Source organism: Myotis myotis, unplaced genomic scaffold (assembly GCF_014108235.1).
Source record: "Myotis myotis isolate mMyoMyo1 unplaced genomic scaffold, mMyoMyo1.p scaffold_m19_p_14, whole genome shotgun sequence".
Lineage (NCBI taxonomy): Eukaryota > Metazoa > Chordata > Mammalia > Chiroptera > Vespertilionidae > Myotis > Myotis myotis.
Genome location: NW_023416318.1, coordinates 42,892,972 through 42,917,344, shown reverse-complemented (window position 1 = coordinate 42,917,344; position 24,373 = coordinate 42,892,972). Strand labels below are relative to the sequence as shown.

Sequence of the window (24,373 nt, the reverse complement as noted above, 5' to 3'; positions counted from 1 at the left end):
TGTTGTTTGGGAGGGGGAGGGTCACCAAATAAAAAAAAATTAGATACCACCTATGTCCGTCCCTCCCTTGTGCGGATGCGCAAGCAGCGGCGTGATTCCGTGTGGATCCCGCTCACTCCCGAGCTCCCTCCATGGAGATCCTGGCTGTGAGGAGGGAGGTGCGCGTTAAGCCCAGCAGCGCTGGGTCACAGATAGCACTGCCACCACCCGGTGTGCGACCCTCGCCGAGTTACCTGCATCTCTGAATCACAGATTGCTCCTTGGCAAAAAGAAAGCCAGTAATACCTCACTGGTGGCAGCGACAGCTGGTGAGTAGCAGGCACCTCCCCTCCTTTATGCTCCCAGCATCCAGACTTTTACCACGATCCACAGTAAGACATTTATTTTCTATAACGGAAACAAACATTTCACACAAAAACATTTCTCCTTGCCACATGTGATGTACTCTGCTCCTGTTTGACTCGATTTCAATGCTGTTCAGGACCCACTAAGTCGATTTCACAGCACTTGTGGGTTACACCCGTCATTTGCACAGGCCTGGTTGATACCAGGTGCAGATATCACTTTCCCATCGTGGATGTATGATCCTCCTTTCCTTTCTGTCCTTCCTTCCTGCCCCCTCTCTCTGTAACTGGCATACGGGCCCTCCACCTGCCCAAGTCCTGCCCTCCTGCCAGCCTGCCGTGGAACACCACCCAGCCGGCCCCCAGGGGCCGGGACGCCAGCAGGGAGGGCAGCCGCTGGCAGTTTCTTTATCTGGAGTTGCTGCTTTTCCACCTGTAAGCCCCAGAGCCAGGCATCTGGAGAGGTTGTTTCAGCTGCCAGGCGGGGGATTACAGTGAAAAGAAGAGGGACCATGCCATCCTGTGCCCCTCCCTGAGACCTTCAGGGTATCTGTGAGCACCCAGCTAGGAGGGCGAGTACCCAGAGTGCTGGAGTGACCAAACGCTGTGCCCAAAAGACCGCAGGTGGGGCCCGAGGCGCTGCGGGCGGCATGAGCTACAGCCTCTGGATGCTGAGAGTCCAGGGGAGAGACCAAGGGACAGCCAGCAAACAACACAGAAGCCAGAGAGGCTCTCAGGGAAGGAGAGGGTGGTTTCGTGCCCCGAAGAGATGGTCTCCTCCGTGTTCCATCAGCCCTTGGGGGGCCTGGCCCTTCCGTGGAGGCAGGTGCCTGGCAAGACTGAGCAGAGGCCTTGGGCACCTCCCGCCAGAGTGTGACTTGGGCCCTGGACCCCACAGTGGTCGGGACTCACACTCTGCATGGTCAGCTCTGCTGGGACCCTAACACTTCCTCTTTGAGGCTCATCCTTTGGTTTTTCCCCTGTTGCTGACTAAGACGGCAAGGGTAATTTGTGATCGTGGCCGTGACTCACCACCACTGGACAGGCGGCAGCTTCTCCCTCACGGTCCAGCACAGGTGGCCTGCGGAGGAGCCCTTCTCCCGGCCAGGCCTGTGCAGTGACCAGGCATCCTGCCCGGGCATATGTGTGGCCGTCAGCAGGAACCTATGCTGAGCTCCTGCTCGTACAGCCCTGGGAAGACTGAGCAGAGGACTTGAGGTGCCCACTGCCAACCTACCTGCCACTGGAGGCACACCTGGGAGGCGCAGATGGGGAGACAAAATGAGCATAGGCTGCCCCTCTGCTCTGGGTTCCCTGACCCAGGCAGCATGACCATGTTCCTTAGTCCCCTGTACCCACTACCTGGCCTCAGCCCAGCCAGGTGCATGCCATCATCTTAGCTGACCCCCCCACACACACATCCAGGTCCAACCTTTCTCAGTGGCCACATTGTCACCCCCTCCTCTCAGCCTCTCATCTGGTAGGTTCTTGATGGAAACAGCATCAGCCTGAAAGTCAGGAGACTAGAGGACTGGCTCAGACTGTGCCTACTAGCTCTGGGGCCTTCAGTCAGCCCTGGGACATTCGTTCATTTATCCATTCATTCATTCATACACCAAATTGACATTCACCTGCTGGGAAGCCCTAAGGAAGGTGAGCATGGGGCTCCAAGGCTGAATCGGCCCCACACTCTGCCTCAGGTGCCCACGAGGGGACCTGTGCTAACAGCTGTCACTGTTACGAGCCATATTCAGTTTTCCCTTCCCTGTACTGATTGGACAATATGAACTCTGAGTTTTCTTTTTTTTTTTACAAAATTCTATAATTCTACATTCGTCTTTAAATGATCCAAATGTTTACGTTCGTTTGAGAAATAGTTATTGAGCGGTTGTGTGTTGGGTAGTATTCGTGAAGCTGGGGTGCAAAGATGGATGGATATGACACGGTCTTGCCATCAGGGAGCTTCTCCTGGGTGTGGGAGAATGGTTGGGATGGCAGACGTGTGCACAGAGACGGAGCCCACAGCAAGGAGCAGCCCCGTGGCTGGGGGAGGCTCAGGAGCCTGAGAGGAGGACTCCCCTGCCCCTCGCTGTCCCGTGGCCGGCTGGCCCTCTCTGCCCTCCTCTCCTGCTCTTACACTGCACCAGGGATGCCCGGGAGCGAGGCCTGGCCCTGCTGCTGAGGAAGTGGGCGCAGGCTGCTGTATCCCAAGGAACTGGCTGGGCTCGGGAGACTCCGTGGAGTGCCTCAGGAGAGAGAACTACTGGGTAATCTGACCAGTTTAGAAAAGCATTTAAAAATACCCTATGATTTAGAAGGAGCCAGATTTCATCCCAATTCTTTGATGTCTAGATTGGATCCCAGTTGGTTGTTTATTGAAGTTCTCCTAAACAGCTCTTGATTTAATTCAACACATACTGAGACTTCAGTCGCAGCCATATGGCCGGCGAGGAGCCCGAGCTGCATAAGACGTAGTCTAGACACCAGTCTCTACTTCTCAGGTCAGAGCAGACCGTCTGGGCTGAGGTTGGGGGCCACGTGCCTGGAATCCAGCAGAGGGGAGGTCGGTTCCAGCTCAGGACCAGGGCACCGCCGGACCCCGAGCTTGGGGTATTTTCTCCTCAGTATGAGACCAAGCCTTTGCGTTGCGTGTCCATGTTCTTGATTTGAAAGTTTGGACCCTGAACATGAACCCGGCCTGCTCAGAGGTTGGCACATTTAGGGAGGCTGTGGGCATGTGCTCATTACAAGCACTTGTTTGTTCCTCAAGCCCACACTACAGTACCAGGCTGACATCGCCCAGGGCATGGCTGCAAAAAAGCGCCCATTGCGCCAGGCACTGGCTCACCAGGCCGCCCAGAGGTGGTGGGCAGTCTGCACAAGGGCCTTTCGGGGGGTTTGGGGTGAAGGGCCCTGAAGTAGAACCAATCTCTCTGTAGAGACCTGTTATAAGGATGACCCCTTTTGACATGGGGAGAGGAACCCCAAGTGAGTCAGTATTTGCAGTGGCCATTCATGACAATGAGGACTAGACCACGAGACATGATTAGCGGGACTTGTCATTCACTATTTACAGGACTGCTTTGATTTGCAGACCGCAATCAGTCTTCATATGACTGATTGAAAACATGTGCCAGTTAAGTCACCGCTGCAGAAGAAAACTGGAAAAAGAAATGAGCCTTGGATGTTTGGGAACTTGCCTCTGTTTGCCAAAATGAATTCTGACTTGATTAATATGTTCTTGGTTTCCTGACAATGAGGGTCGTGTTCCCGAACCACTCCTCCTGCCTGCCCCGCCACCACATTGACCCGACTCTGGCCAACATCATACGGCTCATCTATGATTGTCCAGAGAAAAGTGTTTTTGATTTCCAGAGAGTCTACTTTTGGTCCTGTTTTGGAAGAAGGCAATTGTTTAGGCCCTTGCAGAATAACAGGTCCTATGTGAGCGAGGCTAAAGGCGGCAAGACCACAGCACCCTCCACGTGGCCGTGCTCCTTTGAGAGGTGCTCGGGGGGGCCCTGGGGTCGGAGTGGCATCGGGCAGGCATCTCGGCGAACCTGCTAAGCTTGTTTCCCACTGGCAGGTGGGAGCTGGTGTGAGTGGCAGCCGGGCCCGCGCAGCCGCTTCCTGCGGCTCCTTCCCTTCCCAGAGTCCACCTCCTTGGGCTTTATAGCCTGTTTTTATTTTCACTTCCTTAAAGCTGTACTGATTCAGATTTTCAGATGTTGACTTCATGGACTTTTGTTCTTTTGAAAAGGTTCATTTAAAAAATTAAAAACTAACTACAGTAGGGAAAACCCTGCTGCTGAGACCTTGTTGAACAAAAATTCCTAACTGCCTCCCCCAAGGTCTCTGAGGATGCTCCTGGCGGCTCCCTGTAACTCTCTGTAGGGGCCCAGAGCGCCTTCCCCAGACACGGGGACTATTGACTGTCTTATGCGTTGTTTCCCCTATCAACTCACTCCGGTTTCCTCACTCCAGGCCTCCTCTCATGGGAGGGCAGTGGGCTGGCCCAGGCCTTCCATCCCTCACAGGAACTGCCTGGGGTACCACCACCTTCTGCTCAGGGCTCTGCAGTGCCCATCACTAACCCCGCCCCATTTGTGCAGAAGTATCCCTGATGATGGCGATAACCACCACCCCACCGCGCACACGGCCACCACTTACGACACATCGGACCCTGGGCTTGGCTAGTGCCCTGATTTAACAGAGGAAGAATCAAGACACAGTGAGGTCACGTGGCTTACACAAGGTCACGTGGATATCCTAGAGCAGTGGTCGGCAAACTCATTAGTCAACAGAGCCAAATATCAACAGTACAACGATTGAAATTTCTTTTGAGAGCCAAGTTTTTTAAACTTAAACTACATAGGTATATACATTGTTATTAACTTAATTAGGGTACTCCTAAGCTGGCCTTTGCTAAAAACATCCTCAATCTGACTGAGGTACGTTCGCTGAGGTCGACCCCTTCCAACTCTCCCATCCACACTCATTTTGTATACTTGTTTCGTCTATCTCCTTTCCGAAAACCGACTTCTGCGCATGGGCCACGAAGTTTCAATCGCACTGTACGTGCGCGCCCGGACGTGGTATTTTGTGGAAGAGCCACACACGAGGGGCCAAAGAGCCGCATGTGGCTCGCGAGCCGCGGTTTGCCGACCACTGTCCTAGAGCCACAGCTGGAGGGCACGTAGAGACCATCAAGTACAAATCTTGTTACAGCTGAAGAAAGTGAGTCCCAGTTTCCAGTGACCAACAAGCCGGGGTGGGGACCAGAACCCATGTCTTCTGCCTTGTGGTTCAGTGCTTTTTCCACTTCCCCACTGTCTCCCCTTCGTGATGCATACTATCCTGACCAGAAAACGGTCAATTGGAGGCCAGCTTCGATGCCCCCACCATGGGCAGTCAGAGCCCCATGATTCTTAAACGCCTTCCAGTCCACAGTGTCAATTCCCCCTGGCCAAGCCTTTGACCAGAGCCCCTCACAGGCGCACCCAGCAGGGTGGCAGGAGCCAGCAGGGCCAGCAGACGCCTCCACTGCAGGGCTAATCCTGAGAAGCCACGTGTGTCACCAGCAGCTCTGCACTGGATTGGAGATGCAGTGTCCCAGCGACTCTGCTGGATGTTCACCCTGAGGCCGCCATCTCCATGCCTCCACCTGCCAGCCCGGTGTGACAGTGAACAGTGCAGGGAATGACGAGCTGAGGGCAGTGACCCTGGGACCTCACCACACAGGGTCCGACTGTCCCCACAGACGCACGGCCTCTTCCTCTCAGACCCAGCTCGGTCCCTCGGTAACAGTTGGCATCTATTGACCATCTGTTATGACAGCACCAGGCTAGGCCTCACTCCCCCTGAGCATTGCCCTTTAAGGTGGGCATTATCCCTCTCTTTTGTAGGAAATGAAACTAAAACTGAAAAGGGGGGTCTCTTGCCCAAGAGGTTCTGCCAGTAAGGAGCAGGTGTGGCGGGCTCCAGAGCCCACACACACTGCCCGTCCATCACAGCCTGCCATCCGCAGGGCCCCGGAGGTCACCAGGCTCGGCTCCCTGCTTTGTAGATGAGCCCAGAGAAGAGCTTTAACCCTGGACCCAAGATTCAGAAGAGTAGACCCTCTGAGCATCTCAGTTCCCCGACCCCTGCTCCACAGCCTGTCTGCTCGGCCCCTGCTGTGCCTGCGAGCTGAGACCTGAGCCAGGAGCCAGACCTGCTCCAAATCCTGGAAAACCCTCCATTTACTCTCCTAGCCTCAGACCCTGGCCTTGCACTGAGTTCTGATTTTGTAAAACCGGGTGCAAAGGGCCTGGGATAAACAAAGGATCAGAACCTTCCCTCGTCCTAAGGCATGTTGAGCTCCAGTTCATCTAAAAATAAACTCCAGTGTGAGGAGAACGAGGGCCCGAGTCCCTTTCCTGCCTGCAGTCTCTGCCACCGATGGGGAGGCGAGGCCTGCCCTGCTGACCCTGCAGCACTTTCAGAGCTTGCCGTACACTTTGTCTCTGGGTTAAAGAGGTTTTTAAAGGTGACACATAACTAGTGCTGATAGCAATATATACTTGGCAGCTCTCCATTTTCTCCAATAAAAACGTGAAATAAATGAAAACAGTGCTTTAAAAAAATCTATCTGTGGCTGGGAGCCGTTGTCATTTCCCCGCCCGTAACCGACCTCACGGTCGCTGAGCGAGCGGCACTGCAAGCTGGTGGTCTCGTGCCTGTGAGTAACCTTCTCCAGGCTCTTCCCTCCAGGGCACGCAGTAGGGCTGCGGGAAAGCCCGGGGCAGAACAGGAGCCTGCAGAGCTGTCTGAAGCAGGAAGGAGCTTGCTGTCAGGCGTGCTCCCTCTTGACCACAAGGAGCAGCCCCTTCCCCCAGAAGTTCCCCAAGAAAACCAGGGCTGCTCTTTCCTCCTCCACGCTGTCTCTTGGCCTGTCCCCTCCTCACCAGGGGGCGTCTCCTCTGCTTCATCCCGGCCCCCCTGAGGACCAGGAGAGGCGTGTGCAGGGGTGGGTAAGCGCGTAGGGTCTGAAGTCTCAGAGAAGGTGACTGTTCGGACCGTGTTAGCAAGATGAGGATGAAGGAGGGGCTTGATCTTTCTTTCTCACCAATTGCTGGCAGTTTCAAGGTGGAGAGTGGACGACATTTTCTTCTTCAGTACCTGAGTATTAACATTCATGTGCTTCTGGGGGCCGTCTCTCACCTTCTTAAACAGCATGTAGTGGACACGCCTGAACTGCTTGCAAATGGGCGGCCCTCAGTCGTCACCTTAACGACAGCCACCACGGGCCTGCTGAGCGCGCAGTGGCAGGTGTGGGGTCACCGGGAAGGGACGTGCTCTCGCTTCCTAGGGCTGGCAGGCAGCCCAGCAGGTGAGACGTGCGCGCAGGTGACTGACGCCCTGGGAGAGGCACAGTGTCCACGTGCAGGGGGAGGACTTGCTGGGAGCAGGGCCTTTGGCCTGTGGAAAATGCCCCATGTGAGGGGAGAGCAATGGCTGGGTGGGAGTGCGGAGGTCACACCCAGGACTGTGATGGGCTTCCCAGGGCCCGGTATCCCCAGCTACATGAGACATCACAGTGGGGAGACTCACCTGCAGCTTTTCTGGGAGAGGACCCTTAGCTTTCTTAGCTTCTCGGGGGGGGGGGGGGGGGGGGGGGGGGGGAGGGCGGCGGCGGCGGACAAGATCCCAAAACTGTAACGGAGGTCGGGGGGACCTTCTTTAGAGTGTTGTGGAGCCAGAGTGGAAACCATTGAGTGCGGCTGGGAGTTTGGGGCGTGAAGATTGTCGGTCGGTGGTGACAGAGGGGAGGGAGGCCTGTGTCCAGCGAGAAACCGCTCCTGCAGTGGTTTTGTTGAAAGGTAACAAGACCGAGAGCCAGAGGGTATCAGGAAGGAGGGGACATTCGGGAGGAAGAGGGAGGACCTGCAGGGTGAGTCCACCCCAGGGCCTGGGGAGAGGTGGGAACAGAAGTGCAAATGGGCCAGAGCACTTTCAAGTACCAAAGCATGGGGAGCACTTCTTTGGGGACAAACACGCTGAATGGCAGAGAGACAGCAGGCCCCGGGACTGGCAGTTTGGGCAAGGAATGGGGCTGGAGACCCAGACTGGGTGGGTCTCTGCTGCCGGTGGTGTCGGCAGGCAGAGCCTGGGGCATGGAAAGCAGGCCAGGATGGAGGAGACCCCAGGGGAGAGCTGGTCTGGGAGTGGGAGCTCTGTGGTGCTAATGCCTCCTCGAAAGAGAGAAAGAGGTGGTGGGGGGAGCGGGGGGGTCCACTGGTTAAGTGCTGCAGAGGCTACGGAGGTGGCACTGAGGGCAGAGCAAAGCCGTGACATTGCAGAGGGCTTGGGTTGACTTGGTGCTGGGGGGCAGGCAGGGGCCACCCATAACTGCACTGGGCTGTGATCAGGGAGGGCCCCGCCCCTGCAGGAGGATCCCTGAGTTTTTCTGGGATCTGCAGTGCCACGTGGGTTAGAACTGCACCCTAAATAAATGGACTGCGGGCTCCCATAGGGGAGGTGCATGAGGCCTCTGCAGTCCTGGTGCCGAGTCTGCTTGGTGGCTCTCTCTAGTTCACACTGCAGTTCTGGGAGAGCCACTTCCGGATAAGTACGGCGTGACTTCTCTGCTCATACAAGAGTGAGGGGTGGGAGAGAGAGGTAGGAGGCAAGCCTGGGTGACCAAGCATGGGGTGCCCACCCAACCTGTCTAGCTTCCTCTCCCTCCACTTACTGCGTTTGGTTCCCAGCTCGCAGCAAGTCGTCCCCTGCCCCTAAGCCACTGCCCCTGCTGTCTTTCCCGGGCACCCCTGTAATGCCTGCTCCCCCTCCGCCGGCACTGATCACCCCAGGTGGGTGCCTCCTGGCACCTCCACAAGGGCCCTTCCCACCTCAGTTGGTGTTACCTATGTGTCTGTCTCCTCTACACTGAGACCTCCTGTGTGGCAGGTGCCATATCTGTGTCATCTCACAACTCCAGTGCCCATGCCTGATGTACAGCATAGGCCCGTTTCTACAGATTCCAATCTGGGTGCCAGAGAGGCAACGGCAGAAGGTGTGCCCCTCCAGGCAGGAGGCTTTGACTGACAGGGAGGGAGGGTCCTCTTGATGCCCAGCCTGGCTTTATTTCCAGGAGACCAAGCTATATATATGGTTGGGAATAAGTGGAGACCGGGATGACTTAGAAATCCTTTTAATTAGACCCTCTGTCTGCATGAAGTTAATGGTCCAACTGAGTGAAAAGTGCAACCTCTTTATGTTTCAGACGACGAGAAAGGCGGGTGGTTGGGTGGTCAGTCTCTGGCTTGTCGCTTGGACAGGCCTTGCCTTTGGGCTGGGAAACGGCAGACAGACCTGAGTACTGATGTCTCATAGGAGGTCTGTGCCCAGGCCCTTTATTTTCCGTGCAGACAGAACAATCGTGAAGTGCATGCAGCTCCCTAGGAAAAAGCCAGAGGCTTTGCATCGGAAGGAAAATCCAGCCCAAGATGCCTGAACAATAAATAACAACTGTCCTGCGTTAGGTGGGGAGCTCCGCGTTGCCCTTTGCCGAGTTGTTTGTGCTAACACAGCTCCTCTCCCCTCTTTCCCACCAGGGCTTATTTCAGAACCTTTGTCCCTCAGTTCCAGGAGGCAGCGTTTGCCAATGGAAAGCTCTAGGAAACACCAGTCTGGAGCGGTGGCCAGCCAGACTGCTCTGTCCACATGCGTGTCAGCACATGTGCTGCTTCCTGGAAGCCACTTGGACCGTCTTCAGGCAGCGTTTTCACCCCACATAGCAGCTTCGCGAGCCCGCCTGGAGCCCACGCTGGGGCTGGCTGCGGTGAGCTCCTCGAGCCACCACCCATTCCCCCCTCGCTTCTCTCTTTGTTTCCTTCAGTGTAGTCCTGACTTGGAAGAAATAAAGTCACAAAAATCATGATGCAATATTTTTCCAGGGAAAGTAAGACATCATAAATGCACACACCCTTATTCTTTGTCCCTAAGACCTCTTGTAAGTGTTAAGATTAAACCGTGTGTGTGTGCGTGCGTGTGTGTGGTTTACATTTCCCACCATTTCCCACTGGGGCAGTCCTCCACTGGAAGAGGCGCTGCCCGAACCAAACTGACCAGCCTGCACGGTTTCAGCCGTCCACTCAGCCAGGCCCAGGCTGCAGCTCAGAGCCACTGGGTCCAGCACCAACACCCTCCCCACCCCTACAGCTCCGTGTGCACAGCCCCTCCTGACCCCGAGGCTGTGGTTCAAGTTTGCTGAATGTGTGATGAGTGTGTCCCTCTCCCCCCGCCTCCCTCAGCTGATGGGAGAGCTCTTGGGGCACCTGTAGCACTGTGGGAATTAAACCTGAAAGTGGGGTCTCGGGGGTTACCTCTGGCAGGTCTGTGACCCGGGCTCAGACCTGGCAGCTCTGCACTGTCCAGGAGCAGAGCCAAGGACCATCTGTCCTAAGTGTGTGACTTATCGGAGCAGGACAGGGTCTCAGGAATCATCTTGTTTGCACCCCAGGCCCTCCCCCTGCGGCTCCCTAGTGTACAGAGCAGAGAACTGAGCCCCGAGCTGTGGAGAGTCTCCCAGATCAGCAGCAGAGCTGGGAGCTGGGAGCCAGGCCTCACTACTCGTCACAGCTCCCCTCCTCACACCAGCTGACTACAGCCCGCTTGGCAGCTTTACAAGAGTCGCAGCTCAGCAGAGCATTCTTCCGCCCGAAGGCTCTCACGAAAGGAAGCAGGACCTGCACACAGAGGCGAGGGACAAGCGCTGCCCGGCTCCCCGGCTCTTCCTTACACCACCTGCCTCCCGGGGGGGAGGTGAAGCGGCCCCACCTGTGCAGGCTGCATGTGCTTTTACCTGGGAGCCCAGCTTCCCCGGGAGCCTGCACGGGATCAACGCAGTCCTCGGTGGGGACTGGCTCTCCCTCCTGGATTCTCGGCACCAGGAATGTTCTCAGAGGCCGGAGCGGAGCTGACAGACTCCGGCTCGGCCACCAGCTGGACAGCTGCCCGGCTTGGATCCTTTACTGCGTACTTTGCCCCGGCCCTGAAACCTCGGGAATTCCCATGACAGAAGAGTCCAGGGTCCACCCCCCACTCTGCCATTAGCTGGCTGGGTGACCTTAAGGAAGTCCCTTCTCCCTGTTCTACAAGGACTCAGCTCACCCGACTCGCCCGGGAGCCTTTAGAGACTTGCTCTGGGCCCCCGCAGGGTGCGGAATGGGAGCTCGCTCTCCAGGCCCAGGCCCCTGGATTTGATAGCACTCCCAGGCGATGGTGCTGAGTTAGGGTCATGACCCCTCAGCCAGCGGACTGTCCCTCTACTGCAGCGCATCTGTGTGCCAAGCTCCCCTCTCTCTGCTCCATAACACTTAGGTTTGCTGGGGCCGCCCTCCCCACGTGGCGGGGCTTGGAGGGGCTCACTGCCCGCAGAGCCGAGAGCTGAGTCAGGGTTTCCTCGGACCCAGGAGGGGTCCCACTCCAGATCTGCAGAGGCAGCGGTGGGAGGTGGGCAGCCTGGCCCCTTGCATTTCAATTGCCAGTCAGTTGCAACAGCAGTCAGCAGTGGGCAGTGTGATCTGGGAGTGGCCCTCCAACCCCTGCCAGCCTCGGGGGTCCACGGAAGCTCAGGCTGGCCTGTTGTTAATGACGCCAGCACGTCTGCCAAGCGCGCACATCCTCACTCGGAAGTGCTGCCGCTCACTGCATCTCAGCACAGCCCCACGGCCGACCTGTGAGGCAGCCGGGGAGGAAACGGCGCAGAGAGGTTGAGTGAGTTACCCACGACCCCCAGCCAGCCCTGCCAGGTCAGACTCAACCCAGGCTCCTTCCTGGCTGGCGATCCAGTCATTTTTCACCTACGTCCACGACTCTCTAGTAAACCGAGGCTTATTTTATCTTTCCCAGTAACGGAGGGTGTACTACGGATAAGCTTGAGTGTGGATACAATGCGATTTTTAAAAAGACTTTCCGCCCCCGAAGCACAGGGGGAGGGTTCGGGGAACCAAACAGCAGGAGGTGATAATAGCAACTTCGTATTTCCAGCGCCTGGGATTCAAACCAGCACTTACGAGATTTTATCTCTTCCCCCACCCCCAGCAACAGAAGCAGGTGGCGCTTGTAAATGGGTGACAGCCACCTGTATCTGTTTAAACACTTCTTTCTAGTCCGGCCTGTCACAGAGCGTTGCACTGCGCACGGGGCGCAGCCCAGGACTAATTAGCAAACGGCTACAACGTGCTTTGAAGATGAAAAGTGCGGTATAGGAGAGCGCATTATTATTACCACCTAAATCCTGCCTGCGACTTACCTAGCCCTCTCATCTCAGCGAATCTTTAGCTCACACAGACCAGGAAAAGGACTCGGATATGTTTACTAATAATACCCCGAGTGACCAGGGCATCTCCTGGGCCCGGGGCAGGAGGCACAGGAGCCCTGGTGGCCCGAGGTCAGCCTGCTCCCTGCCGCTCAGCTGGCTTCCTGGGGACCCACCACCTGCAGGCAGGCGTGCTGATTAGAGAGGCCCATCGGGGCGGGGGCGGCGGCGGCGGCACAGCTGGGAAGAGGATGCGCGTGAGGAGGAGAGAGCTTCTGTTTGAATCCTGCCTCTGCCCATTCCGTGCCTGGTAAATACTTCACAAGCAGTTCCTGAGCAGTTTATGCAGGAGGGCCCTGATTTGTACTGTTTGGCAATTCCCCAAGTGTAAACACTCCCACCGTGCCGACTGGGGCCCGGAGTGTGAGGTCGCCGGACGCAGGCGGCCTCGCCGGGTGAGTGGGCTCCAGTGTGGGTCTTTCCTGAACCTGAGTGTTGTTTTCCTCACCGATAAAATGGGAGCCAATAATGCTGCTTTATGCATGCAAGGAAAGTACATAAAGCGCCAAGCAGGGTGCTTGCACACAGAAATGCTGGCTGAGCAGTGGCTGTCACTGCAGACCAGAAAAAGGATTTTCTGATGTTGACTTTGGCCTTCATCTAAAAAGTCAGAATGCCCCTGTTAGAAAGTCCTGCCAGTGACCCTTTCTGGATTACTAGGAAGACAAAACGATGAGTCATCGTGATGTTAGCGAATGAGAGATTAGACGTGTCTGTGGGAGTTCCCAGACCCTCCCCCCCCGCGCCCCCCTGCCACACACACACCCTGGTCCTGCTCTAACACTCAGAACAAACAACCCACTGACCTGCTTGTTCACCCGGCCCGTGCTTTCCCACGGCAGGACAACCAGAGCAGTGCAGGTCACTTTTGCTTCTGACTCAGTTTCAGTTCCTGGTGGCTACAAACTCTTGTTTTGGGGTCACAGCCTTGCCAGGGAAACAACCACATTCAGAGTGCCTCTTGCCTGGGCCTATAAATAGAACTAGCCCCAATCCTGACCCAGTTCCTAGGGACAGGCTGGTCCCACCATTCTTAGCATGGTAAGATGGCATTGGATTCTATTAATGGCATCATAATTAATTCATTGGTGCTTTTTAAAGTGAAAACGAGAAGGAACGTCCACGTTGTTTATGCATCTATGGGGCTGCGTACAGTGCCAGTAGAGTACACGTTCGGAGAGGGGACCAGATGTCAAATGGAAAGAGGGAGGTGGGCGGGTGGTATTGGTGAGTGCTGCTCTCATTAAGCTATGAAGGAAGGATGTTCCATACTAGCTGCTGTCCGTGTATGTGTTGTCTTTTTTATCCTCAAAAACAGGGGTCCTCAAGCTTTTTAAACAGGGGGCCAGTTCACTGTCCCTCAGACCGTTGGAGGGCCGGACTGTAGTTTAAAAAAAACTATGAACAAATTCCTATGCACACTGCACATATCTTATTTTGAAGTAAAAAAAACAAAACGGGAACAAATACAATATTTGTATTTGCATGTGGCCCGTGGGCCGTAGTTTGAGGACCCCTGCTCAAAAACAACTAAATGAGGGCAGGTGTTATCTCTTTTTTATTATTGCTATTCGAGAGAGAGGAAGGGGAAGAGGGAGAGAAGAAGAAACATCAATTTGTTGTTTCACTTATTTATGCATTCATTGGTTGATTGTGTATGTGCCCCAGCCAGGGTGAGGGTGAGTGTTATCATCCCCCTTTTACAGATAAAGAACCTGAGATAAAGAGGTTAGATAACTTACCGGAGGCCTGCAGCGGGCGTTTACTTACTTCTTCATCTATTCTCTCCCTTCTTCCTCCCTCCTCCCCTCCTCCCCGCCCCCTCCCCCCCCATCTTTATTACATGAAGGAAGTGGAGGCAGGTCCTGTGTTCCTCGCACTGGCCTTGCCCTGCTTCCCAGGTGAAGAGGCGGCTCTGGAGCGTGTCCTGCGCGCAGGGCCCTGAGTGAGACTTCTGCCTGCTTGTGTTATCTCCACGGGAGGAGAGGGTCTTGCAATGGTTGGGCCTGGCTGAGACCAGGTGTCAGCGGGAGGCAGGCCCAGGTGTGTGTGCTGGGCCCAAGGCCAGACCTCACCACAGGGGCTTCGTGTGCCCACCTGCACCCACGAAGACCAGCTTTGAAGCAGCCTGGTGTATGCAGATGTCTCCTATATGGCTATGCAAATAGATATAAATACGGACTGCTTTTCAGATGGTTGAGCCAGGACCAGCCCACAGTTAGAAAAAGTCTGACTTCAAAGCTTGTGTCGTATTCTCAGGTTAAAGTCCATATCACATTTGGTTGAAATAATAGCCCATTATCTGAGGAAAACAAGATGAAAATAGTTGCAATTATGAAAGAAAATGACCAAGGTTTTAATAACAACAGCAGGCCCCAGGAACGGGCTCCAGGTTAAATATGAAATAGCCCCGAGGGTTGTTTCCTAACCGAGCTCAGGCTGTCCTCCAGGGTTCCCACATTGGCGCCTTCATTCTTCTCAGATTCCTCTGGAAGAACCACACTTTACAAGCCTGAGAGGTCATGCTTGGGGTCATGAGAAATCATGACCAATCATGGCAATAAAAGCCCCACAGCAACCCAGGAACGGCCAGCATGACCGACCCTGCTGCGGGCCAGCTGCCTCTGCACCACTTGGGACAGCATGTGACAGACACCCGTCCCCCCCCAAGCAGCCCCCCCTCCCCCACTTCACAGAGGTCTCCTCATTCCAGAGACCCTGTTTGGAGCATACCCTTCAGGACAGTTTAGAAACCACCCAGGAAAACCCGTCCCTTTCAACTCCAGGATCACACTTGTGCATCGATATGGAGCTCCCAGCTCCTGCTGACCTTTGGCTGTTTGGACAGGTGCACCGGAGTGGAAGCAGGAGAGCGCCAGGTGCCTCTGGAAATGAGGTGGAGGGTGGGTGTTAGTGACGGCCGCCCTGCAGCACCGTGCATGCCAGGCCCTGTGCCCAGTCCCTGGCATCCATTGCCTTCTTGGTCCTCAGAGAACTGGCACAGGCCACCACTGGAGCCGAAGGAAGGTATCAGGACTGTAGGCCAAACGCCATCTGCGTAAGACACTGTCGGCAGGATAAGTGTCACCTCCCCGGGACGACTTTGAAGTAGTCGTTTGGGTGCATAAATTCAAGGAGGTTGTGGACAGATTTTTACCTTGGACTCATTTCATAGCCCAGCTGGGTGCTGGTGTCTGGGGACCTGAGGTCTGGGCCAAGGGTCAGCCTACCATGGCCAGAGTGCCCTGAGGGGCGGGGTGTGACTCCTCAAAGGTCATTCCTTCCCTGAGCGCACCACACCCGCACTCACACACCACCCACACCCGGGCTCCAGGTGACTGATGGCCTGTCCTGCCTCAGTGCCCTCTCCCAGGATTCCCGCTCAGGCCCAGGGTCAGACGGACTCCTCCCCTGACCCCACCCTCGGGCTCTGGGCCTGCGTGGGCTGCTGGGTTGCACCACCCAGCCGGCCGCCTCCACCTGTCTCCCCTGCCTTCTCCCACCCGCAGCGACACCCCGGCTGCCCTCTGGGGCACCTCCTCTGCCTCACCTGCTGTTGCCCAGCCACCCAGGCTCGGTGGCCCTCCCTCTTTCACCCATCAGTGGCCCCAGGGAGCAACCCCTTCACAGAACTGAGTCCAGACGGGGTCCACTCCCCCGTGAAGCCTCGCCTGGCTTGTTGTGGAAGCTGAGGCCCGTGGGTTCCGGAGCCAGCCCGCCCGAGTCAAGCCCCACCTCCACCACTTAATAGCGGTGTGAACTTGAGCAAGTCACCTGTCCTGTTTCCTCTTCTGAGAAATGGCTCGCTGCCTACCCTCTGCTGCAGGAGGGCACGGGCAGCTGGGACCTGTGGAACGCTTAGAGCGGCGCTGACACGTAGTCAGCCACTGTGAGCACATAGTCAGTCCTCGAAAGGCTCCGCCGTGTTCTTGCCTTGCTTTTTTCACAGCTTGCCCCTCGCCCCCTTTTATTCCTCCCTTACGTTTCGTGTTCCTGCCCTTAAGCTTCAACTGAACAAAAAACCTCTCTTTTGGCCCTGCCTTAGCATCATGCAGATGCCAGTCCTCTTACAATGCGACCCCATCCCCCCGAGTCCCTCCGTGAGCCTGTGCAGAACAGCGTGGCCTGGGGCTCCCAACTCCTCACTTCCCTCAAGCTGCTCGGTGCCTGGTTTCAAAAGTTTGGGTTATTGAACTGTATGTGTAAGTAAGCATTTATTTCTCCCCTTTAACCAGAGACTGCATGCTTGCTTGCTAGGGACTCCAGTGAGTGCTGAAGACTGGAAGTTACCTCACTGGGTGGCAAGGCTCCAGCCAAAACTAGAACACTCTATTAGCCGGGGCCTTCTCCCTGGTAAACACACAGCAAGCATCAGCCCTCCTTCCACTCTCGCCTGGCAGTCCCGGGCCCTGACTGCCTCCCAGACCCCAAACTCTGGTTGGAAAGCCTGGTCGGCCCCGCCGGGCCCACAGCCTGGAGAAGCCGGAAATAGCAGCCTGACCACCGCAGCTGCCGGAGACAAGAGCCTCCAGCACCCTCCCCACTCAGCAACAGCTGTGCTGGTCCTGACACAATCAGGTTCCCAGGGCAGGAGAAAACCATCGGAAACCTTGAGGAGTGCCCACACCCAGGGATCGGCGGCCAGTCCCTCAGGGGCTGTAGAGATGGTGCTAGGGCCGTCCTGGAGCCAGCGGCCTTGACTGAGAGGGGCCTCGGGGAAGGAGGACACAGGTGAACAGGACACAGGTGGGCAGGACATGGGCGAACAGACACGGGTGAACAGCACACGGGTGAGCAGGACACGCGTGGGCAGGACACGCGTGGGCAGGACACGCGTGGGCAGGACACGGGTGAGCAGGACACAGGTGGGCAGGACACGGGTGGGCAGGACATGCGTGGGCAGGACACGGGTGAGCAGGACACAGGTGGGCAGGACACAGGTGGGCAGGACACGGGTGGGCAGGACACAGGTGAGCAGGACACGGGTGGGCAGGACACAGGTGGGCAGGACACGGGTGGGCAGGACACAGGTGGGCAGGACACAGGTGAGCAGGACATGGGCGAACAGACACGGGTGAACAGCACACGCGTGGGCAGGACACGGGTGAGCCTACGAGTCGGGGCTCAGATGGGTTAGGATGGACTGAACAGACATAAAGAAGAGAAAAGCAGCGAGGAGCCAGGCAGGCCTTCATTCAGCCTATGCGAATTTATCGAGCACTTTCTCTGTGCTTGGGGGTGGGAGCTGCTTCCAGGGAGAAGCAGAAATGGAATCCCATTAATGCATTTGACAGACAGCTGGGGAGCGCCCCTCTGTTCCTGGCCCTGGGGGTGTGCAGATGATAGCCCTGCCCCGGAGAAGCAGGCGGATAAAATGGGCACACACCCTGGCTAACGGAGGGGGCCCGGGAGGTAGGTAGGGCTTCCTGGGGAGGGGCCAGCTGGGCACAGAGCCAGCCTCCTGTCCCACCATGTTCTACCCTTGGCCTCATTGTAGTGTGTGGCTTCCTGAAGGCCTCTCACTGGGCTGAGGAGCACGTGAGGCCTCGTTCTCATGGATCCCAGTATTTATTGAGCATCTACTCGGTGCCAGGCACTGCTCTAGACACTGGACATAAAGCAGCGAATAAAGCATAGCAAGTCCTGCCCTTGTGGAGCCTCCATTCCCATTGGGGGAGAGAGCAGGGACGAGATGCGTAGCCAGGTGCACAGTGCATGAGAAGGTAAGGACGGAGAAGAAAAACAAAGCAGGGAGCGGGGAGCATGCACTTTTAACCAGGGTGACCAGGGCGGTGCCTCCTCCTCCCCAAACCTGCCCCACCTCGAGGCCCCCGTGTGGGCTTGCCTCCTCCCCCACCCAGGAACCCACCCAGTGAGTCAGCCCCTGAATCCAGACACCCAGAGAGAAGCAGGAAGACTGGGCCAAGTCCTGGCTGCCACTCGCTGACCACGGGACGCTAACTCTCTGAGCCTCCCTCGGGTCCCTCATCTGTAATGAGCCCTGTTCACAGGCCAGTGGTGAGAATAAGGCAGATCAGGCTTGGGGATGCGCTGGGAACCGTGAAATGTCACAGCCACCCAGGCAGATTGCCACTGCCACCACTTAGCCCAGAGTCCCTGCAGCCAGGGCAGGGCCTGGTGGAGGTGCCCTGAGGACGCGGTGAAAATACCGCGAACTGCAAAGGAAACGTGGGTGCTGACGCCCATCCTGCCTGCGCTCCCCGGCCCAGCCCGCCCCTGGAGCTGCCCTGGCACCGACCTGCCAGGAGGAGGGGAGAACAGGGAGCAGGTGTGCCCGTGGCGGCCACCTCTCCTCTCACTCAGCCCTAGAGAGCCTGAGGCGGCCGATGGGGCCTGAGCAGGGCCCGCAGTGGGTGCTGCCTGAAAGCTGTTTTGGGGGTCCTGGTCAGCCCAGGTGGGCGGGACCTGGAAGGTGGGCACCTGGACAGAGGTCACAGCCAGAACTAGTTGCCCAGCCTCCCACGTCACTCCCATCAAAACTGTTACCAGTGGCGTCTTCCCACCGGGAAAGGAGCAGGGAACAGAACTGCCCCACGACCCGTCCTCCGAACGGGTTTCACTGACACCAGGTCACTGGGTTTGCCATCAGGCTAGTCTAGAGAAGCACCTCATGTTTCCTCATTGTTCACACACCACTGCTCTTCTATTTGGCCATTGGAATCATTTCTTGATTTTCCCTATTACAAATAAATCCCTGAATCAGTGGTTCTCAACCTTGGCTGCACATTAGAATCACCTGGGACTCTTTTTAAAATCCTGATTTCTGGGCCTCATCCTCCAGAAATTCTGTTTGTTACTAATGTTGTGGCCCCACCCCATAACAAAGACACAGAATTTCCAGAGGATGAGGCCCAGAAATCAGGATTTTAAAGAGTCCCAGGTGATTGTACTGTGCAGCCAAGGTTGAGAATCGGTGCTCTAAATAATTTCTTATAACCTACTTAGGAGTGGCCCTTGGGCAAGACAGAGACAAGGCAGTCACTCAGCAAACAGCAGGGAAGATGAGCGTGTGGGCAGGTGCAGGTCATGCCTCAGACTTCGGAGCAGGGGAAAGGGGAGAATGTGCTGGAATATTCGGCCGGCGGTGGAGGAAGCACTGAGGTGGGTGTCTTCAGTGACACAATGAGAGGGTGTTGCACTTCCAGGCTGAGCTGCGGGTGGGGAGGGAGGAGAAGTGAAAACGTTGGCTTACGAAGGCCAAGGCCTCGCTGCTGCAGGAGGAAATGGGGAGCCCTGAGGGGAGGGACAGGACCAGAGTGAGGAGTAAGGACGGCTCACCAGTGTGGTGGCTGAGGCCCGCCAGCAAAGGCAGAGGGAACCTAGGCTGGCAACTTCCGAAGGAACCACAGCTTGAGGTGGGGCGGGCGGGGCCCCTGGACAGAAGAAGGTACTAGAAGGGAGTGAACAGGAAGAGATGGAAGTGAGAAAACATTTGAAGACGCTTCCTCAAGCCTTGAGACCAGTGGGCACAGAGCAGGAGCTGGCCGCTCACCCTCCCCCCTCCCCAAAGGATGCAGCAGGGAGCGGGGAGCAGGGTGGGGGGAGTCTGCAAGACCCAGGGAATGGAAGCCGCAGGAGAGTTGACATGGGGGCAGGCCTGAGACCTGGGTCTGTGCAGACAGGTGTGGGCATGAAGGTGGGAGGGGACGGTTTCGAGTCTCGGAGAACGGTGGGGCTGCCCTCGTCTGCCAGCCAGGGCGGAGGGAGGCACAGAGGGCTCGGCCTGACCCAGGCCCCCAGGCTGGAGGAAGGCAGGAGGCAGTCAGGGTTCTGAGCCCAGGTCCGGAGCCAAGGAAATGAAAATCCTCTCTAAGCCAGTCACAGGCTACCTGACCTTCACCTCTCCACACCTCGATTTCTTTGTCTATAAAATGGGATGATAATGGCACATACCTAACAGGCTGGTGTGCCTTTGGGGCGAGATAATGGACGTAATGAGGAGCAGGGGATGGGAGCTGTTACCATTGTTAGTGATTAAGAAGCTTAGGCCCACCTGGCCGGCTGGGGAGGCGGCAGGCCTGGCTCGCTCAGGGCCAGGGCACCATCCCCACGCCCACCACATTGCCGAGGCTTCCCTGGGCTGCCCTGCGCAGGCCCCAGCGGCGGCCTCAGTGCCGGGCATTCCACACTCTCTCCTAGAACGCCCACTGTGTGCCAGGCTGTGTGCCAGGCACTGAGAAACCACCTCCAGAGACAGCGGACCTGGCCTGCCCCGGGGCCCACAGTCCGAGGATGTCGGGAAGAGGGTACAAGATGGCGAAGGTACAAGGGGCTCTTGAAATGGGCGATCAGCAAATGTAACTGGGGAGGGGCACTTGCTGCCATGGGGGCTCTGACTGTGGGAGCCTGGGCCCGTTGGGGGTGGTACCTGGCCCAGTGGCGGCTGATGGCGCTCAATTGTTGCATCTGTTGAGCATTCCAGCCTGTGCCAGCCCTGGGCCAAGACTCTGACCCATGTCATCTGGTATCTCACAACGACCCTAAAAGGATAGTCCCATTTTACAGATAAGACCACAGAGACCCCAGAGAATGACCACACTGTTCATAGCAGGCATTGCCAGGGCTGGGACTCGGTCAGCAGCCCTGAGCTTCGTGATGCTGGGCTGGGCCTGTGTGAGGGGCTGGGCCTGAGCCGGGGAGTGGGATGGGGGGTGGTGAGGGGGCACGCACACACACAACCCAGGGTCCTTGTCTACTCTGGACAGGCCACGGTGTCCCCAGCACGAGTCCCTTCTGAGGCATCTTCCTGGGACCAAGGAGATGCAGGCCAGGGTGCAGGGGAAGCCTGGAGCCCTCCCCCTGCTCCCCACCCCCTGAGCCCCCCTGCCTCTCCTGACCATGCTGGGTTCCCCGGGCCTCAGTCTGTGGGAAAGGCAGGCCCAGGGAGCCTCAGCCAGGTCAGTGGGCAGCCTCCTTCTGGCACTGTCCAACGGGTCACCCAGTGTCTGGGCCTCCAAGGGCCACCAAGGCCACTGGTCCAACAATAACACAGGTGGGCAAACTGAGGCATAAAGGGGCAGGTCTCAGACCCAAGGTTAAACCCCATGCGCCTGGGAGTTCAGTGCTTTCTCACCTGCCTCTGCCCTGGAGGCAGGGACCAGGCAGGGTGGCCCGTCGCCGTGGGGGTGGCGCGTGGGGTGAGGAGGAGAGGCCCCCTGAAGGCTGGGCGGTCCTGGGTCTGCAGGAGACATTCGGGGTCAGGCCCACCTCGCACAGTGAGGAGGGGGACAGGCACCGTACCCTGTGGGGGCTGCGGAGGGGAGATGAAAGCATAGCCCCAGCCCCCATCCACTTAGCAACACCAGCCTGGGCCGCACCTGCCCAGGGGCCCACCTTTTTCCAATTGGCCTGCAGGCCCTGTAGAGCCCGCGGCCCCTCACTTGCATCACCTGCCCCGTCTGGGCAAAGTGTTCGCAGCAGGAGCCCTCCGCCCCTGGGAAGACAGGAAGGGCCATGGCAGCCACGCTGGCCTGGGCCGATCTCCTCATTCCTCCTGCCCAGCCTGGGAGCTGAGATCTGGCTTCTGCTTTCAGAGGCTGGTCTGGCCCTGGGGACGGTCTCCTCACAGTGTGTCCATTCCTGCTGGGGCCACGGCCACCTGCTTTGGGGCCCGGCCTCTTCCCACCCTGGCCCCTGGCCCACACAGAGCCTGTGGGGCTGCCCTTACTCTCTGTGTGGGTCCACCCTCTTCAGCCACAGTGGGCTGTGGCCCCAGGGGCTGGCAGTCTCCCCACCATGCTGTGTGCGTGCGTCGTGTCCCAGCCCCACATCCACGGGCCACAGGTGGCTGGGAGTTCAGTGCTTTCTCACCTGCCTCCGCCTTTCAGACCCCGTGACCTGGGGTACAACCATCCCCTCCAGTCCTGGTGGTGCCGAGTCCTTTCCCCACCTCCCCAACCCCCACCCCCTCCGTTCGTCCTCCCCTTCCTCCCAGGACCATGAGTGTGGACGCTATGAGGCCGAAGAGGCTCAGGGCCACCTGACCATGGCCTGAGGCTGGGGGGTGCAGCTTTGTTCGTGGTGTCTCCTTTCTTCCAGGGCCCCAGACACTTATAAGCACGTATCTCCTGCCCCACCGCTGTTGTCTTGTTGGCTCTGTATTTTGTTATAAGCTGAGGGCATGCATCTCCTGCCCCACCGCTGTTGTCTTGTTTGCTCTGTATTTTGTTATAAGTGGAGGCACCGTCCCGGGGGAGTTCCCCGAGCCAGCCGTGGGGCGGGCGGAGGAGGACCCCTCTCCTCCCCGTGACCTGTCTCTGGCCAGGTGTCCGTCTGCAGCACCACGGCAGTGCAGGGCGAGCTGAGAGGCGGTGGACCCAGAGGCGAGGGAGCTGCGGGGTGAAGAGAACATTAAAGGGGGGTGGGAAGCTGCGCTCTGCCGACCACAGCCGTGTGGCCTTGGGCCAGTCTCTGCCTCTGAACCTGGTTTTATTGAGACATGCAATGGGGTGGGCGAGGGTAGAGACTCCCATGAATATCACATCAGCGTCTCAGGTGCTCTGTAAGGGCTAATGTTCTGTGTAACTGGCCTGGCATCTGGGCATTGGGCATCGCACCTGCCTGCAGGAGGGGTTGGAAGAGGGGACCCTGTGGGGACGCCAGCCTAGAGTTCTCACTTGGATTCTGAGATGAAGAGAGCTCCTCTCCTCCTCCCCACAGCCTGCGCCCGCGCCCTGAGGTCCCAGTGGCAGAGCGGAGGGTGGAGGGAGATGGGTTAGAAGTCAGCCTCGGGGGCCCCTGGGCAGATGGCCTGGCCTGCAGGGCCTCTTCCAGAGCTCCACCCAGGGACAGCCTGTTATTCATGACCCTTCGGACACAGGCGGGTCTTCAGAGCGAGTCCACACGGGGTGAGGGTGCTCCGTCCCACCGGGCCCATGGCTGCGGGGCCGCCGGTCAGGCTGTGCTTTGCTGGTGTGGGGCTGGCCTACCCAGGGAAGGGCTGCCTTCCTCTGCACGAGGTTGCTGTCTTCAGGGAGGGGCGCTTCATCCTAATTCCTACCCAGGTCGGTCCCTGGTGTCCACTGGACACCCGCCTGCTCCCACGCCAGGAGGTGCCCAGCCACCGGCCCACCATCTGCTTGCCTTGCCTTCTGCCCACGCCACCCCAGAGCAATGGAAAACATCTCAGCATCAAGTTCCCCAAACTCCCCAAAGCCCTGAAAACCCAAAGTTTTTCTAATAACTTATTTGGCAGCAACACCTGGCTTCACCAAATGGGCAGCTGCCTACAACCTTCATTTCCCACCCGGGGTGAACAGGCCCAGGCGTTAATGAGGAAATGCTCATGTGTGTGATCGCGGGATGCGACCCAGACCCCCCTGGGTTATATGCGATACTGGGATATGCATAGTATCCCTTCCTGTAAAAGCAATAACAAACTCTGCAACACTATGGCCAAAGGTTCCAGATGAGAAACTATGGATCTGTGATAACCAGCACTTAGTGGGATAGCCCAGGCCCTCTGCTCAGCCCTTCACAGGCACTGTGTCCTGTACAGTTGTGCCCCACAGGGGAACGCACCCCCAGGGGGGCGGGTCCTAGGAACCCAGCAGATACCCAAATCTGCAGCTCACGTCCCTTATGTAAATGACATAGTATTTGCATATAATCCATATTTGCATATGGGCTGCAGCTGGGTGTGCCTATACATCTTATTATTTGCATGGATTCATCATAAAGCTCAGAACAGGGCACATTCAAGTTTTGCTTTATGGAACGTTCTAAGATTTTTATTTTATTTTTAGTTTGCAGTTGGTTGAATCCACAGATGTGAAACCTGCAGGTATGGAGTTGCCAACTGTAATCTCAACAAATCAACTCACTTCCATTTTATAGATGAAAAACTTAAAGCCCAGGAGGTTGAGGAACTTTGCCAAAGTCGTGGAGTTAACTAAGGGGTGGTGTCTGGATTTGAACCCAGACAGCCTGACTTCTTGCTCTTCACCCTCCACTGTATAGAGGAGGAGACGGTACCCAGGAGGACGAGGGGACTTACTCAGGGTCATCCAGCAAATCCGAGGCGGAGCTGGGCCTGGGGCCCGGAGTCCCCGCCCCGCCTGCTCCTGCTATCGCAAGGCCTGTACTAAGTGCTGGTTATCACAGACCCATAGTTTCTTATCTGAAACCTTTGGCCAACACGAGTTTG

At 57.2% G+C, this 24,373-nt stretch overlaps 1 protein-coding gene across 2 annotated transcripts in view; it reads left to right on the top strand.

Moving 5' to 3' along the window:
* BABAM2 (BRISC and BRCA1 A complex member 2) overlaps nt 1-9,762 on the top strand; it is a 357,703-nt gene extending 347,941 nt beyond the window's left edge. For both annotated transcript variants that reach the window (XM_036335009.1, XM_036335008.1), the window contains exon 12: nt 9,440-9,762. In XM_036335009.1, coding sequence (XP_036190902.1) covers nt 9,440-9,503 — 64 coding nt within the window. In that variant the 3' untranslated portion in view covers nt 9,504-9,762. The remainder of the gene's footprint in view (nt 1-9,439) is intronic.
* Nucleotides 9,763-24,373: the final 14,611 nt, after the last annotated feature.